The sequence below is a fragment of the Strongylocentrotus purpuratus genome, unplaced genomic scaffold (assembly GCF_000002235.5).
Source record: "Strongylocentrotus purpuratus isolate Spur 01 unplaced genomic scaffold, Spur_5.0 spur5_scaffold_1, whole genome shotgun sequence".
NCBI lineage: Eukaryota > Metazoa > Echinodermata > Echinoidea > Camarodonta > Strongylocentrotidae > Strongylocentrotus > Strongylocentrotus purpuratus.
The window spans coordinates 6,567,638-6,585,686 of NW_022145594.1; the positions used below are offsets into that span (position 1 = coordinate 6,567,638).

The 18,049-nt window shown below is 36.6% G+C and overlaps 1 protein-coding gene across 1 annotated transcript; it reads right to left on the reverse strand.

Moving 5' to 3' along the window:
* Positions 1-3,539: 3,539 nt before the first annotated feature.
* On the reverse strand, positions 3,540-8,707 carry LOC589058 (synaptogenesis protein syg-2). The gene is made up of 5 exons (XM_030977580.1): positions 8,383-8,707; positions 7,442-7,732; positions 6,889-7,038; positions 6,456-6,502; positions 3,540-6,072 (listed from the first exon to the last, which is right to left on the reverse strand). The coding sequence occupies exons 1-5, from the start codon at positions 8,486-8,488 to the stop codon at positions 5,713-5,715; spliced, it is 954 nt and encodes a 317-aa protein (XP_030833440.1). The 5' UTR covers positions 8,489-8,707; the 3' UTR covers positions 3,540-5,712.
* Positions 8,708-18,049: the final 9,342 nt, after the last annotated feature.

Genomic DNA, 18,049 nt, shown 5'->3' on the forward strand with positions numbered 1-18,049 from the left:
GCTGGAGATATCTCCCGTGATGTTGTACTTGGATGGACGTGGTACGTTTTTCTGGCAGCCGTCTGTAGTACAGGACTGAGAAGCTAGTAAGTGGTTTGTATTGTCTTTCCATGTTATCTTCCGATGTTGGTGAATGGGAGAGTACATGCAGGATAGTGTGATGTCATTCCCCGTTACTGGAATCTTGTCATGGTTTATTGATATGGACACCGTTACGTCACATCGGCAGCCTGAAATTTAGGTCATGTGTACATATGTGATAATGGTGATAATAATAATTATTATCCTTATTTTTACAGTGATAATGATATAAACAAAAATTATAATACTCATAATAACAAGAAGCAGAAGAAGAAAAAGAAGACGATGAAGGAAAAGAGTGGTAGTGGTAGTAGAAGTATTTTATTTCATGCAAGTTTCACAGGCTTGTTCAATTGACCTTTCAATTGATACTGTTAACATATAATAAGTAAATTATGCGGTGTCTTTCGATGACAGATAAAGGTTGTTATATGCGGATAATGTTAGGTTTTTATAAGACAGCAGCGATTACACGATTACACAATCTATACACCCCCCCCCCCCTCTTACCTTCATAGCGGTTGGAAAAATCCTGGTTACGACCCTCTTGCAATAAAACATGTTCGTGTAATCTTCATCTTTAAAAATAGTATGTTTGCCTCCTAGACATTAAGCTTTAAAGCTTCATATTGACAACACTAACTAAATAAAGCAAATATCTGCCTGCTATCTACCTTTATAATACACAACCGTTTTTAATCATTAAAAGCGTGGCAATCCAATCTAACCGAAAGTATTTTAAAAAATCCAACAGCGTGACACGAATATTTGGATTTCAAAATAAAATGGTAGATATGAAATATTGTACACATACTTTTTAAACGAAGATTGTTTTTGAAAACCTGAGCTTGTCCCATGCATGCCTAACATAGCAACATGTATTGTTTGTGGACTGGATTTCAAGTATTTTCGTTCATTTATCAATAACATGTTAATGGAATAACTATTCAACTAGGTTCCCGGGAAACAAACATCCATAAACTTAAATATGTTAGTAACCGGGAAACTGATTGAAAACAAAAGAGTGTCAATACTGGAAGTGCTAAATGAACCACAAACTCACCTGTGAGAAGAAAGATAAGGATTAGAGAGATTAATATTTGATGAGAAATCTCCATAATAATCCACTGCATTCAGTCCTTTCTCGTCTATGTTAAATGATTTGTCAAATCCTAGAAAAAAATTCTTGCAACATAATTCGCTTGTGTTTTTGTATCGAAGGTTTTGACAGAACACTGCCAAGCTTAAGTTTCATTGCACAGAAACAATATCCACATTCAAGACAAACCACAATCACTTTACAGAAACTCAAAGAGTACGAAAGCGAAAGTTCCAAGCAGCATTGATCACTGTCATTAATATACAGTTATTTTGGTTTGTTGTATATTTTTGTGTGACTGCATAATTATGTTTGAGCGCTATTGTATAGCCCTATACTACGTAGCGGGCTTAACAAGCTGAGCCATTAATTAAACGAAAGTATGATTTACGTAGCAAGAACACGCTTTTATAATCAGTATATGAAAATAGAATCACATGTAGGTTAGGCCTAGCATATAATCGTGTCCAAAATATATCGGTTATATTACAATTGACAAACTGTGATGGTGTTGGTAATGATAATGAGGCGACCCATAGAGGAAGACATTAGCCCCCCCCCCCCCTCGCCCCCTCTTCGTAGAGGGTGACACCCCCATGGAAATTTGACAACTTAGACATTGGCATGAGGAGGGGGAAGCATTTATTGTCGTAATGTTATCCATATAAATTTAGTCCCCCAAAATCAGTAATTGGAGCGCCTTATTCGGAGTTATTGGGGTTGGGGTTATCATCCGAAACTATCTATTTTGATACTATGATCATGGTGATTATGTTACATGTGTTTTTGGACTTACAATGATTACCTGATCTGCTGACTATTAGGTTAAAAAAAGTGGCGGTATTTTCCCCCAGAAACCTGCCCTTCTTTGAAATACACCATTGTCCCTCTCCCTCTCGGCCGCTTCAGGTTTGTAACATTACAACCCCTCCCCCTTCCTGTTTCACTGTACATTCATAAAGACCCTCTTTAAAGGGATGTTGATTCCTTACAGCTATAAAAATACTCTCTTATTTCAACATATAGATCAGCCAATCGCAATCAATGATCCTTTTGATATTTAGAGACTAAATAAGATTTTAAAAATTGAAAAATTACAATTACAATTTTAGAATTTTCATTTTTTAATACTTCACTTACAGAACCCCCCCCCCCCCGAAAGAAAAAAAAAATACAATCTTTATAGGAAATGAGATAAATGACTTTGGCCATCATCATGTGAACCATCGGCATTTTCTTCTGTATTACGTAGGTTTTCAAGCTTTCTATGAGAGAAATCTGGATAATGTGCATACATACACACACATACAACACACACACACACACACCACCACCACCACCACACACCCGGACACGCAACTTTATCCACACACGTATAACCTACCCGTACATACACTTACACACACACACACAGACACGCACACATCATGGAGCAGCTTGCAATAAATGTTTTGATAGAGTACTTTTATTACCAATATTGTACTAACATAATCTCGTCGAGGAAACTAAAATTTGAATGAAAATCAGTCAACCGGAAATCTTCACTTTTTGTGTCAATAATTATATGCCTAAAAGCTTTACTACTATTTCTTAAACATTTCCTTATCTGTTTAAAATATTAGAAAAAACTCATTTTATAGATATCATCTAAAGATGATCGTACATAAATGACTTTGGCCATCATCATGTATACCATTGGCATTTCCTTCTGTATTAAATAGGTTTTCAAGCTTTCTATGAGAGAAATCTGGACAATGTGCATACATCCACACACATAACATACATACACACACTCGAACACACACCCGGAAATGCAACTTTACCCACACACCGACACACGCATAACCTACCCGTACACACACAAACACACAGACACGCACACATCATGGAGCAGCTTGCAATAAATGTTTTGATAGAGTACTTTTATTACCAATATTGTACTAACATAATCTCGTCGAGGAAACTAAAATTTGAATGAAAATCAGTCAACCGGAAATCTTCACTTTTTGTGTCAATAATTATATGCCTAAAAGCTTTACTACTATTTCTTAAACATTTCCTTATCTGTTTAAAATATTAGAAAAAACTCATTTTATAGATATCATCTAAAGATGATCGTACATAAATGACTTTGGCCATCATCATGTATACCATTGGCATTTCCTTCTGTATTAAATAGGTTTTCAAGCTTTCTATGAGAGAAATCTGGACAATGTGCATACATCCACACACATAACATACATACACACACTCGAACACACACCCGGAAATGCAACTTTACCCACACACCGACACACGCATAACCTACCCGTACACACACAAACACACAGACACGCATACATCATGGAGCAGCTTGCAATACATTTTTTGATAGAGTACTTTTATTACCAATATTGTACTAGCATAATTTTGCCGAGGAAACTAAAATTTGAATGAAAATCAACCGGAAAACATCACTTTCTGTATCAATAATTATATGTCTAAAAGATTTCTTATGTATTTCAAAAATTATCAAAGACTCATTTTATAGATATCATCTAATCACAAAAATGCAAGAAAAAAATCAAAAAAGAATACATAACAATGATACATGTTGTCTTCAACGGTAAAAATAACATATAAACAGGCCTAGCAACTTGCAGGCACTAAATTTTTAAAGCGAAAGGGCTTTTACGGGGATTTAACGAGGACTCTGGAGGAATGCTCCATATGTTAACAATTTTTTGAGATAAAAATGCAAATTTAGTTTTTTGTCATGTTAAGATCGCAAAGACTTTCAGGAAATTAAAAGTGGGGCCATTTCAATATTTCATTGTACTACCTATAAAAATCCAGTTCAGAAATATATGTCAGTGTAATGTTAGCACAACACGTTAATTAGACTCTAGAGGTGATTGAAATTGCTTCTGGGTTGATTTATCTCAAGTCAGGTAACTCTCAATTAAGGCCAAAAAGAAATACATTATTATCATAAAGTTATTTCAGAATTAGAATTTCAAAAACGTTATACAAGATTCAATTCTTCCATGTCTTAGGCGTGCAATAGCGTATTTGTGGAATTGATAAACATATACAATAAATATATTACGGAAGCGAACATGCTTTTTGTGTTACAGCCCATTTTCTCAAGAAAATATAAAAGCCGTTTTTTGAATAACTTACATTAACAAAAAATGTCACATTGTTCGACAGATTTTGTAGTCACATTAGTGTATAAAAGGAAAAAAAAAGAACCGAAGATTGACTTTGTCATTATTTGCCTATAATTGTTAATACAATGCTCACCACACTCGGAGATGAATTGGGCAATTTTAAGCTATCATAAATTCATATCACTATTAATAAATATTATGCATCGACTATAAGGTAAACTATACGCTTGTTTTTTTTTATAGATATATCATGATATTCACAGAAATTAATGCTCTTTTTATTCTTTTATTCTAACCTGAAAGTGAAAAGATAGTTACTCGATTATCTATGAAGTAAAGTAACTTGACATGTTTGTAGTGCAATTTATTTAAAGTGTGTTTTGCGGCCATGGTAACAATAAGTTTCTCTAAAATAGATATCTTAACCTGTTAAAGTACCCCTCAATTTGTACCTATATTATGCATGCAAATGCATACAAATATCATGCTGTCCCTATAGTTAAGAATTAAACGACGGTTACATGTTACACACATACATACAAACATTTTGTATTTTAAATAAATATCGCAAAATTCAATAAAATATAGCTCATTGCCTTTTACGTTCTAGTTTTAAGTGCGGACAAAAAAAAGATGTTCCATATGTCGGGGCTGCCAAGAGCGAAACTGAACACCACGAGTTCAATTTAAACGTGGTAATCAAAGGAGTGCAAAATCATGTTCGGACTAAAATCCCAAAATATTACAGATAACAATGCAAGATTTCATTATTAACTAAGGTCACATTAAGGTAATCTCTTTTTTCTGTTGAAAGAGAGAAAAAAAACTTTGCACCTCTTCCCCCGGTAAAATCCAAGGAGCCTTAAGTAACCTTACATACACCACTGTGACAAACCAAATGTGCTCTGGAGTGATGTAAGCTAACCCATCCTCATTTTTACGGGAAGTCCTTTTTCATCGCTGGCATGGTCTAAGACGCGATGGGCCGTATTCCCCCTTGAGCCTTGCCATCTCTACCCCCCTTTGAAAAGGTGTATATTCTGGATACTTGGTTTGTTTCTTAGGCGAAAGTGATGTAAAGCAGCCCATCCCAAGTATGTATTAGAAGTCCTTTGTCGTCATCGGCATAGTAATAGTCGGGCCCATTTTTTTTTCTTCTTTACCCTTGCCGTGGCTTCGGATTCAAAGGAAGCGTAGTCGGTGGCCTTTTCCCTTTACGGTAGGTGCATTTCTTGAAGGATTATTTGTGCCATGGACAACATTGCTGTAGACTAACCCATCGTAATTTGTTCACGTAAATTCGGCGTAAATATTCACTTCTGAATGACAAACGCCTGTAAACTAAAACAACAACAACAACAACAACATTTGCTGGAAATCCTACGTCATCGTTGAGGTAGTCGGAGAGTCGTCCGTCTCCTTACGCCTTTCCATGGCATTGAAGTTAAGAGATGCGTAGACAGTGCCTCCGCTGCTCGGAATATGCGCACTTTTCCGAGGATGACTGGTGTCATGTGAGAGGGCGATGTAAACCAACCCATCGTCGTCCACTTGCTGTGACTCAACTGTTGCCGTGGTGGTTGTAGCAATGTTCTTTTCCTCCTTGCGTCTGGACGTGGCATCGTGGTCCAGAGACGCATAGACGGTATGGGTTTCTTCGGTGCGAGCAGGGCGGATGGGTTGGGGAGGGCTTGTGGTTTCATGCGACACGTCGATGTACACTAATTCATCACCATCATCCTGAATGTGTGCCGAAATAAATCGAAGGATATAGAAGTAGGTTCAATTTCCTTGGAAAAATGTTCTAAATTTGCCCTTTTCCCCTCTCTCACCTTGTTCTCAATTTAAAATAAAATCAGTTGGCAGTATATAAACGAATTTATTAATAGCCGATCAGATTTTGCAATGCATTATTAAAATCTTGCCTGTTCATTCTCCACATGCCCTAATTCGAAATAAATTCTGGTAAACGTCACCATATTAAGCAAAAGCGATATAAAATTTAAAAATTATATTTCATTTATGTAAAAGCTAACTTCATGCAAATATTTATAATAGAAACCAATACTCTTCTCTTCATGAGATAGTAACAGATAAAAAGAACCGTATTGAGTGGTACATACCCTTCGTGTATGGATCGGTTGGCCGGTAGTTCCTGTTTCTGGTTCATCTGTGGTGAGGGAGGAGATGTATCGGGGTTGAAATTGAACGAATGCAAGTTTTATATAGCCTACCGGGTATATTTATATTAATAAAGTTTCTATTATTGATGCTCATAACTTATCTTTGCTTAAACAAATCCCTTATTTTGTGTATTCAAACGTGATGGAGGACAAAATAACTAACCTAATACTTTTATAAACAAACTCAAACTACTTAATTACTTCAATTTATACTGGAATCTTTACACAGATAAAACTCAAAATATTTTCAAAATTTTCCAGGGGTTAGTTTATTAATTTGTACTGATCGATTTAAAGATAAATATCCGACTATCTTGACGTCACAATGGCAATAGGGACTCTAGGACGAATTAGGGAAAGGTTGGAATTCTACCTTTGCTTTTCTTCAAACAGCAAGATACACCAAAGACACGAACAGCGACGATTAAAGGTATCATGATAAAACAAGCACCAGCCAACAATCCAATTCCAAATGTTACTATGAAGCTGTCGGCCATATTTGTTTTCTCCACAGGTACGTGTTCTAAAAAGAAAAGAAAATAAAGGAAGGCCAACTGTCAGAATACAGGTTTGTAATCATGGCCTTCCTGAGATTGTGATCTTGATAAAAGCAGTATTTCATGTTAGCACACGAAGCGATTTTGTACTCCATTTTCAATTACGCTTAGCATAGAGATGTCGGAAACACTATTGCCTAGACTAAGAGAGGTTTAATGATTGCGGTAACTTTGCTGACGAACAATGAATTTAAAATATCCACGTATTAAAACGGGGAAATAAAACTTTCCCCCCGACCAATCATTACTTAGTCATTCTATTAAATGTGTGGTTTGTTTCAAAATGAAAAAAGACGATTATTATTTCGGGAAATCCGGCCTAGGAACTGATAATCAAATGTATATTGTTTAAAGAGAATTGAATCTTACCTGCTGTTGATGCCACTGTTTCTTGGGTACTACTACTTCCAGCGTCGTTAATTGCCCAGAGAACCAAACGATACCATGTGGATGAGTTCAGTCCTCTTAATTGATGATTGGTGGTATTTAAGTGGCTGACAATGCCACAGTCCTGGTCCTTCAATGCGTTGTCATGGGTACAGTACTTGAGCGTAAATGTCTGCAAGCTACCGCCATCGAATCCGGGTTGCCAAGCAACGAAGAGAGATGACGATGTCGTCTGACTTTGGTTTACCTCGAAACCAAAAGGTGAGTCTGGGTCTGTAGGAGTTCAATACAAAAACTTGTTTCCCATTTGTTTACCATTAGAAAATGTGAAACAAGCATAATATTATTGTTGATAAGTGATTAAAAGGGGGGTCTTGAGACTTTAATACAGATATCCAAAGAAGTGGAAACATACATTAATCGTGGAGGCTCACTCCCGAGTCGAGGAGAACGTGCCTGGATAGGACTGTCACCAGTTGTGGCGTATGTTAGAGGAAGATTGAACAGCGCCGTACTAGAGCTAAGGTCAGGAGGTGTAGATTGATTTATTTGATGGGACCCAGGAATGATAACCTGGATAAGTCAGGATCACATGCAGGATCATAAGTAATATCACTTAACATAAAACTGTGTTGAAGAGAATGTACCTAACAACATTTCAAAAACAAAACTATATTTTCATCGTTCGCAATAAACACTTAAACTGACAATCGTTTAAATGTTTATCAAGAACATATCGTCGATGAAGTTAAAAGTCAGCAAATTTGTTGCAGGCTTACAAAGTATCCTTCGAGTTAAACATGTATCATATTGTTTCATTTCAATATTACCATCTGCATCATATTATATACAGGAGCGTAATATCGATTTCAAATTACTTCAGGATTATGCATTAACATCAGATACATGACAAGTGTACTTACGGGAATATGTAAAGTTGATGACTGCAATGCCTTCACCATAATCTGTGTTAGCCAAGCATTCATAATTTCCATTATTAATCTCATGCACATCGCTGATAATCAGCATACTCGAAGTTACAGTCTCATCATCTTGGGCCGACCTGTGGACAATCAAATACCGCGTTCCGTTGTCCAAACTTGTTTCGTTGTAAACCCACTGAAAGATATAAGCTGGGGGTCTGGCACGAGAAACACATGTGAATGTTGCCACGACGCTTCCATTAGAAGTTATATGCCGCCGAATATGAGATTGGATGATTACGGGCGAATCTGCATATTGAATATAAGGGAAAGAGAGAGATGGTAAGGGAGTTGTGTTTGTTCCTGTGTTTTTTGCGTGTGTAAGAAAAAGACATTGGGGAGAGATGGAGGGAGAGAAAGTGGGAGAAAGTGGGAGTAGTGATGTGTGTGTGTGGTTGGTCGGCGTTTTAGTGTGTGTGACAGAGAGAGAGAGAGATAGGAGGGGAGAGAACGAGACGAGTTTGTAACAGCAAATAGTGTAAAAGAGATATGTAGCAGTAGAAAATGATATAAGAATAAGTGTCACATGCATATTTACCTGTTCTACACATGTTTACATAATAGCAGTGAAGGGATGTTCTACCACAGCATTAGAGATGTCAGAAGAAGACCAAAAGTTTAAGATCTCGAATAAACTACAATTATTATTGCCAAAGGTATACCGTTTTATAACGAACTTAGCCATTTCATTAACGGCAAGATTATTCATCATCCCTAATACCATATTTAATTATTATCCATTCATTCAACGCATAATCTCCTGTCAAAACAATTAAAAATATATATACATAATAATAATAATCATGTTCCGATAATTTTATTAAACATTGTGTGTTGGAGAGGAGTTAAACTTACAGGATATATAGAGAGTTTCCGTAACATTCCTTGACCAGGTAGGATGAAGTGCCGGTTGAATAACTACGCAGACGATTACTTCGTCGAGATCGTCCGGCGACGGCGTGAAAGTCAGGTTACTTGTAGCTCCGATGCGACCGCCCGGATGTGATGTTACTTCAAGTGTAGATTCTTTGGTGACATTCCTAGATCCAAGGAGCCAGTGAACTAGAGGTGCAGGGTATCCGTTGTTAGAAGTGCAGGTCGCAGATGCAGGTACCCCAGCTTGAAGTGCATGGGTGCCCTTCAGTTCAGGAAGATCTGGCGGTCCTTGGAAGTGAAAGATATTTAGATGGTATAATTGGGATACAGATTCTTTTAAAGAGAAAAACAAAAAAGGAAAGAAAGAAATAATACGTATATGACTTGGAGTGTATGTGTACCTTTAATTTCAGGAAGATGTGATGGTGATTGAAAAGTAAATATGTTTAAGTGGAATAAATGGGACACATAATTTAAAAAAAAAATACATATTTAGGTTCTAAAAATACAATAAAAGCCAATACAATATTCCTCTTGGTTGTGTCAAAAAATTATTACTCTGGTAATCGCTTTACATTTGCTCTTTAAATGTGGGTGGATTGGAGAGGCCTTATATCACAAAGTTTATAAATTACAAATTAAATCTTACACGTATGAATACGGGTATAAACTCTGTCATTAGGGACTTTTAGATTGAGTGGACGAGAACACGACGAACGCCGACTGATCATGCGTGTCAACGTACTCAACTGCCCATGTTGACTACAATTAGAAATCTTTTAGATTGCACTCGACGATATACATGCATGCAGGAAGTAACACTATAAACATGACGGACAAAGAAAGGGGACTAAATATACAGTTCCTCATTCTACCCCTCAACAATAGGCCATTTTCCAAATTTAATGCATAAGCCTTTGTGAGGTGCCTTAATACATATTATTTCATTCACCTAAAAAGAATAATAGCATTTCATTAGACAGAATCCGAACTGCATACATTAGTTGTTGCCAGGTTGGACAAACATTATGGCTTGACCTACCTAGCAACACTTAAGATATTCAGTTTGAATTCTGACTATTGAAATACTATTATGAAATAATATCTATTGAGGCACTTCACAAAGACTTATGCATTAAATTTGGTTACATTACGAAATGGCCTATTGCTGTGGTAGAACATCCCTTCACTGCTATTATGTAAACATGTGTAGAACAGGTAAATATGCATGTGACACCTGTTCTACACATTTTTACGTAATAACAGGGAAGGGATGTTCCTTTGTCTACCTGAGGAACTGTATATTTATGCGCACGCAACATATATATACCGTACTAGATTTAGGAAAATCAAGGTTGGCTCATTCTCGATCGCCGACTGAGACGACGTGACGCATGCGCAGTGCCTTAAAATGACGTCACACGTTGCAGTCAAAGCTGTTGACGTGCAAATCTAAAAGTCTCTATTGTAAGAAAGTGGACGAAACGACAAAGGATACACATATCACACATACCATAAACGAGCAACAACACTTCTATGTAACGCCGGCTCGTTCTAAAACTAGCGAGGCAACGAAAAGTCTGATTGTGATGGCGTCTCTCTGGTAAGATCTGCAGGGTACCCTCGGTGTCGTATAAGCTCGCATCATTAGGATTAGGGTTGACAGAAGAAGTGGTATTAACAGAGCTGTCTGCAGTATCAAGCGTCCACGAGACATTAGCTTCTGGGCGAGATCCAGAGCTTTTGCAAGTGATAGATGTCAGAGTATTTTGAAAGACGATGACTTCCTGGATGCCATTTACGTCCTCTATGATGGGTCTTGGTGGTGTGGAGATCTGCAGGGAAGTTGGTGGTGCTATGTGCAGAAATACAGTGGGATGATACCAGTTAGGTTTTGGTGTTGTTATTATTTCTTTCATTTGTAAAATGTTAAGATGTCGTCTCGGGAAGATGGACGAAGGTAAACAATTTCAAATGTAAATGACTATACTTGCCTTTTTCCGGGAGCCGTTCTAGAAGTATAATTTGGCGTTCTTGCACTCATTTTCAGCATGTGCCTGTCGATTTTTTTTTTAACGACGAAAACTAAATATATTTCGCCTCTGCCTGTTTAAATATACGAAACCGTTCGAAATACCTGTCACATTTAATTCGAGAGCCACGAACCTTGTGGAGAAAAGTCACAAAATTTGTTTGTACCTGCGGATTATGTTCAATAGTGAAACACAGTATCACCAATGTTTATGTCTCAATGTCACGAATAAAATCTTTATTTATTTTCCTCTAATTCATTAGTTCTCCATAACTTATAATATCTACGAAAACTAACCTTGGACATCAAGACGAACCTCAGTTTCAAGAACCCTTTGAAGTTCAGGATACGAGACCTGACAATGAAGAATCACTCCATGGTCACCCCTAGATGGTATCACCCTAGCACTCCGCAATGACACATAGGAACCACCTCTTGCCACATTGACCTGTTTCCAAAGCGACACTTGAAGAGTATCCGGAATGATCCAGTCTAGTGTTGCAGGAGGTCTAGCGCCATGAGATATGCAGGTGACGGTAGTCTCTTCACCAGCAGTCGTGGTTAGAAAGTGGCCGCCAAAGATGGATACTCTGTTTGGCGGAGCTAGAAGATGATTATATATATTTGTATTGCCAAATTCTCTTCATCATTGTATAATGAAACAAGAAGCATGTAAACAAAAAACACGAGCCTAATTAATGCCTGATTACACAGGACAGTAGAAGGCAGAAAATATACTAATAATTTTATAATTGTAAAAATAAAACAGGTTGATCACGCAATGGACGAATACAACGAATTTGTATCCTTATGTAAGTTTGGACACTAATTAGATTGTTTCGAATATGATTTAGAATAATATTGCTTATACAGAAATGATATAGTTGTAGTTCAATTAAGAAAAATAATAACGTTTTAAGAATGAAAGTTTCCGCCAGATACAGGACCAACAAGTAAAGAAAAATTCTAACACATTTGAATCTGATCATTGCAACCTATATCGGGTCGAAAATGTAGCCAGAGATTTTAAAAAAAAAAAAAAAAAGATTATTTAAATATTCGAAGCTAACTTTACAAAAGTAGAAAGTATATCATATGACGTAGAAATCATAATGCTTTCATATTGTGAATAAAATGTCAAAAAACCCAATTAATGTTCAAAAGACCCCCCAAATTTACCAAATCAAATAAGATTTGACCGACTACCTTGCTCAAGTACTTCCACCGTGATAGAATCAAAACCATCTCCATCTTTAGTTTGCACTGAGCATTGGTAATTCCCACTGTCTTCTGCTGTCAAATTCCTGATGGTTAGATTTATAGTACTACCATTGACCACCAAATCGAATTTCTGAGACCTTGGAACATTTTCCATGCAGGGACCTGGCTTGCAGTTAAGTGATGCCAGCACGGAACCATTCTCATCTTGCCATACAACACGATTGATGACCATGGATGAATAGCTGCAACCGAGAGTAATATTCCCTCCATCAACGGGGATGGTATCCGCTGTTACTATGGAAACGTGTTTATTCCCATGGCAGCCTGCAAGCACATTATAATTCATGCAGAACATTGTGAGAAACGTATTCGAATAAGGATGTTGAAATGTGCAATGTAGACCATTTTTCATTTTTCTAAATTATTGATATGAATGTTTATAACACCGTCAATATTACCATCGTCATTGTTATCATAATTCCACAATTCTTTTCGATTCTTATTCATTGATATCATACAGAAGGCTCATGAACCAAGATATTTCAAAATGACTAAACAGAAAGTTTTGGAGACACATGAAAGCAAATGTGCTGTTGCATTTGTTTGCCGGGTTCGACAGAAAAAAGGTAATGATGCCATAAAGCTATCAGTCTTGTGTAGGTAAACGTACATTACTTGATAAATGGTAAACCAATGATTAATATCTTAATGATCATCAACTCACCGTTTCTGCATATAATAGTTAACAGACAGATAAAAAGTTGAAAACGAGACTTCATCTTCCTGAATGTTGATTTCGTTGCGATTAAATTGTAAGCATTTCACATTCTTGGTCTTACACACAATTGCAAAATGACGTTTACGTATGCACAACAATTGGAAAGAAACTTAAGGAAGTGGTGGAAAATAAATTTGTATGGAAACAAGATAAAATAGTTATACTGAAACGTATACTGTGAAATACAATAAGAATGCTGTGCGCCTAGCTTGAAGAAAATTGAGACCTGTAATCGAAACTTCACTCTCGAAGTATCACATCAATCAAAGGAGGGGATATTCATCATAGTTTCTATTAATAAACAGTGGCCGCTTAATGAATGGCTACATGTGAGGGATTTGTTTAAATAAATCATCAAGATCTTGATCTTATATTTAAGTTTGTACGATAGAAACATGTTCCGGAGATAGTTGTTCCATGACCATTATCCTACACCAGTGTTTTTCAACCGCAGGGCCGCGAAGGAGGCCGCGAGAGAAAGTCAGTGATGTCTGCATGGAGTAAAAACAACTTTATTTAAAACAAAGTATCCGAAAAAGCAAGTGCCAGAATAAGAATTGGGGTATTTTGATCAGGAAAAAACATTTTACAGATAAAGTAGTGTATTTTTCCTCGCTCGCTTCGCTCTGTCGCAAAAGAAATGATTCATGGCAACGAGATGACCGAATGTGAATGTTTTATGGTATAATACTGATGACAAATCCTTTTTGCCCGCTCACTTCAATCACTCGCAACATTCAGAAACCGGATAATACTAATATATATTGGAGCAAGAGGCGTCGGCTGTCACGCGAGAATACAAAGGAAAACAAATCTGTCAATGAATTTGGGCTGGTGACGCGAAACTTTTAAATACTTAAAATGGTGCGATGACTACAGCTTTAAAAATCTCATATAGAAGCAGAACTCTGAACTTCACCGCTGGCCTCATTACTCAAACTAACCCAAACCCTAACCCTAATCCAAAAAATAACTTAAACCGAATTGCAACCATAAACCTACACAAGTTCAATCGTCTAGTGCAGGGGTATTTTGTTTTATTAAACTGACATTTGCCAACCTTCCCATTTACATAGGCACCAGACTTCCTCAAGGGTACAGCCATCTACATTAAATATAATACAAAGTTTTAAGAAATTATGAAAATTGGATGGATAGTAATTATTTAAATTTTTCATATATTTGGTTGCCCCTGTTGATGTATTATAAGCACTCAAAAATGTAGCCCCGAAAACACTTCTGCTCTTGAGAAAATTGAATAATCCATATACCAGGGCTCCCGGTAAATTTCAAATATTTCAAACGGCGCCTTTAAGCCTCATCAGCCTAAGGCCATTCCATTGTAGCTATGACCATGACAACCTCAGAAGATGCAGTTCTGATAAATAGTTTCCAAACGGAAATAGCAAGTCGGTCGATTATAGTCAAGAAACATTGTTAAAGGGAATGCAAAGTTTTGGGAAATTTTGAAAATTGGATGGATAGTAATTCTTTAAATGTTTGATATATTTGGATGCCCCTGACTGTTGATTTATTAAAAGCCTTAGAAAATTTCGCCACTAAAACACTTCTGCTTTCGAGAAATTGAATTAATTAACGTTTACCGGTGCTCCCGCTAAATTTCAAATATTTCAAATAGCACCAAAGGCCATTTCATGGTAGCTGTGACCATGACAACTTCAGAAGATGCAGTTCTGATAAATAGTTTCCAAACGGAAATAGCAAGTAGGTCGATTGTAGTCAAGAAACATTGGTTTCAAGCTAAAGTAATATCAGTCTAGAGAGGGTGCTATACAACAAAAAGATTTTATCATTTACAATTTCATCACTTTAGACTTGATTTTAACCGCGACAACGATCATCGAATATCGTAAAATCGCATATGCTTCCAAACTTTTCATTTGAACCAAATTCATCACCAATAACAAAACTGTGCATTGCCTTTAAGGGACTATCCTTAACCCAACCCTATAACTTTGACAAAATGAACACAAAGTCATGAGCAATAGTCGCCGCATGATAATTGTCAGAGCACCCAGTTCAACAGTTATCTGATCGAAAAGTCAATAGTATTGCACTAGCAGATCCATTGCAGTTTGCTCTAACCTTGAAAAATGAAGATATAAATACTACTGCAATTGTCTGTTATCACTCTTTGATTCGATATTCCTTTGTATATTTGCTTCTCTTTCTTTTATTTTCATTGTTGTTCTTTCTGTCTAGTAACGGAAATATAAAAATCATATTTTGTCATCAGGAATACCGCCTGATTTCCTCAACAAAACAAAACCTGATACATGTAACAGCGTTGATACGTCCTTCACTTAACCTTTCAAGAGGATATAAAAATAATGCCATACTCTCCGGTTACAAAAATGATTTCAGAAAAGTTTTCATTAGGGAGATTTCTGAAACAGATACATGATACCCTGAGAAACAAATGAAACTAAATATAGCGACTTGAAAGCGACGAGTTGTTCACATTTTTATATTCATCTTATAAAAAACAAAAGATCCCCTTGTTTGTAATGGAAAGATATCTTAGATTTTCTAGGTGTTAAATTTAGTCCAACTGAAATTAGGGAGAAGGCTGTCCGTTAGAGTTTTTTTTTTAAATGGGACGAATTAAATCAAATATAATTATGAAGGTCTGAAAGCTGAGATCAGTGAATATTGGAGTCTGAAATTAGGGAATAAGTCGACCATAATGTCAGTATCCCGACACGGCACTGATATCCTTTGGCAAGATATTTACCTGCACTTGCTACTCTCCACCCAGGTGTTAAATGGGTACCCGGTAGGATGCGAACGTTCATGTGGTTGAACGAGCAAGTGTGCGCCTGTAAAATGGCGACTGGCTGGAATGCTCCCCAGGGAGTGGAAAATGTGCACACATTGTGTGCGGGTAAGCCTGAATCCGATGACCGGGGTAATAATATATATGTAAAGCGCTTAGGTACATCGTTGGATCGGTGTATTGAGCGCTATATAAAAAACCGGATTATTATTATTATTATTATTGGTAAATGATATACATCCCTTTTGGGCGACAACTTAGATATTAATTTCTCTATCTATCGGAGATTTACTAAAAATATACCGTGGATGGCATGTTCTCCAATATTTGAATTGCTTGCTCAGTAATCAATGGTCATTTTTAATATTTCAGTCACTTTGTGCTGGAGCGATTAAAAGGAAGCTGCCTAAAATCTCTTCACTATAGTTATTGTAGGATGACCATGGGAAAATGAATATATTGCCCTCACTCTTTCTTTCTCTCTCTCTCTCTCTCTCTAACTTGTTTGACTTTCTCCCAAGCAACTTGCTTGAAGAAGCTTAGATTTTCCTCATTAGCTGAAGTGTGGTATTTGATGTTTCGTTGCTCGTTATCAAGTGTCGTGTATATTCCATTCGAGTCTGAAATGAATTATACTACGATATTTTATTGATGACATCACCTAAATACAGTGTCATGCTGAATGTGCTTTCCTGTCAAAATATGTATGTATTGAAGCATTCAATGAAATAATTAAGTGGATAATAGCAGACAAAAGACAAACAGACAAATCATTAATTTTTATATTTATGTTTTAATATCTGTGTAGAAGTGAGCACAATACAACCATATGAATATAATATGAATATACAGAGGAAACAGTGAAACACATGTAACAAGTGAAATATAGGCTGAATAGTACCAGAGTGTCACAATTAATTAATTTGGAACTTCATGTACACTTAAACGATAGACTACAACAAACATTACCCCAAACAAATATTCGAATATATTACACGTTTCCTAATGTAGGCTTAAGAAGAGCCCATAGCAGAATCATTCCTTTAACAAACCACAAGTTCGTAATATTAAAAGTACAGCAACTTTGATAATACACTGTCATAAAATGTCAAAATTTGCAGCCATAACGGAAGAATAGCAAAGGGCCGGATCTATTCTTAGGAGTATCATTCGGAACAACAAGGAAAAGGGTTACAACATTTTCGGTAATACTTAACATCCCACAGTTCATGAATATCAACCCCTCCCCCCCCCCCCCAAAAAAAAACAACAACAACAACAACATAACAACAACAAAAACAACAACATCGTAATAAATAAAATGAATAAATAAATAAATATATATATATTGATATGACTATTTGGTTGAAAATTGTAATAAAGGTCACATTTGCTCTTGTAAACGGTAAGTGATTAATTTCTTTAAAATGGTGTACGTGCCGGTGGTGCACCCTTAACCCGCCCGTGATATAGCAACACTCTAAAACAGGACTACGCTTTTGGCTAAAACTGAAGAAGACAGCAAAACTTCGTGAGATGTACCACTGTCTAATTTAACAAGTGCTTATAATAAAAGTCACATTTTACAAATTTATTGTAGTATAGCGCTTCATAATACTATTTTGGGCGCTTTACACAGTAATTAATATTAACCCGATCAGTGGATTTAAATGCTCATCCGCACATTACAGTGCATGAACTCCGCTTCCTGTGGAATATTCCGGCCGGATTCCTATAGAACCACATTAATTCGCATTATATCGGGTTCCCATTTAACACCTGGGTGGAGAGTGGTAATATAGATTAGTGTCTTGCAAAAGGACATTATTGTGGTACCGGAACTGGAAACCGCAAACCATGTGATCTATGGCGTAACCCCCCCCCCCCCGATAACCACCCCCAG

Excerpts from the sequence above, each read along its gene's own strand:
- LOC589058 (XM_030977580.1), bottom strand. The coding sequence starts at position 8,488 with ATGCTGATTATCAGCGATGTGCATGAGATTAATAATGGAAATTATGAA. Across the intron at positions 7,039-7,441 it reads AACAGTGGCATCAACAGCAG|AACACGTACCTGTGGAGAAA; the intron begins GTAAGATTCAAT and ends TTTTCTTTTTAG. Across the intron at positions 6,503-6,888 it reads CTGTTTGAAGAAAAGCAAAG|ATGAACCAGAAACAGGAACT; the intron begins GTAGAATTCCAA and ends CCCTCACCACAG.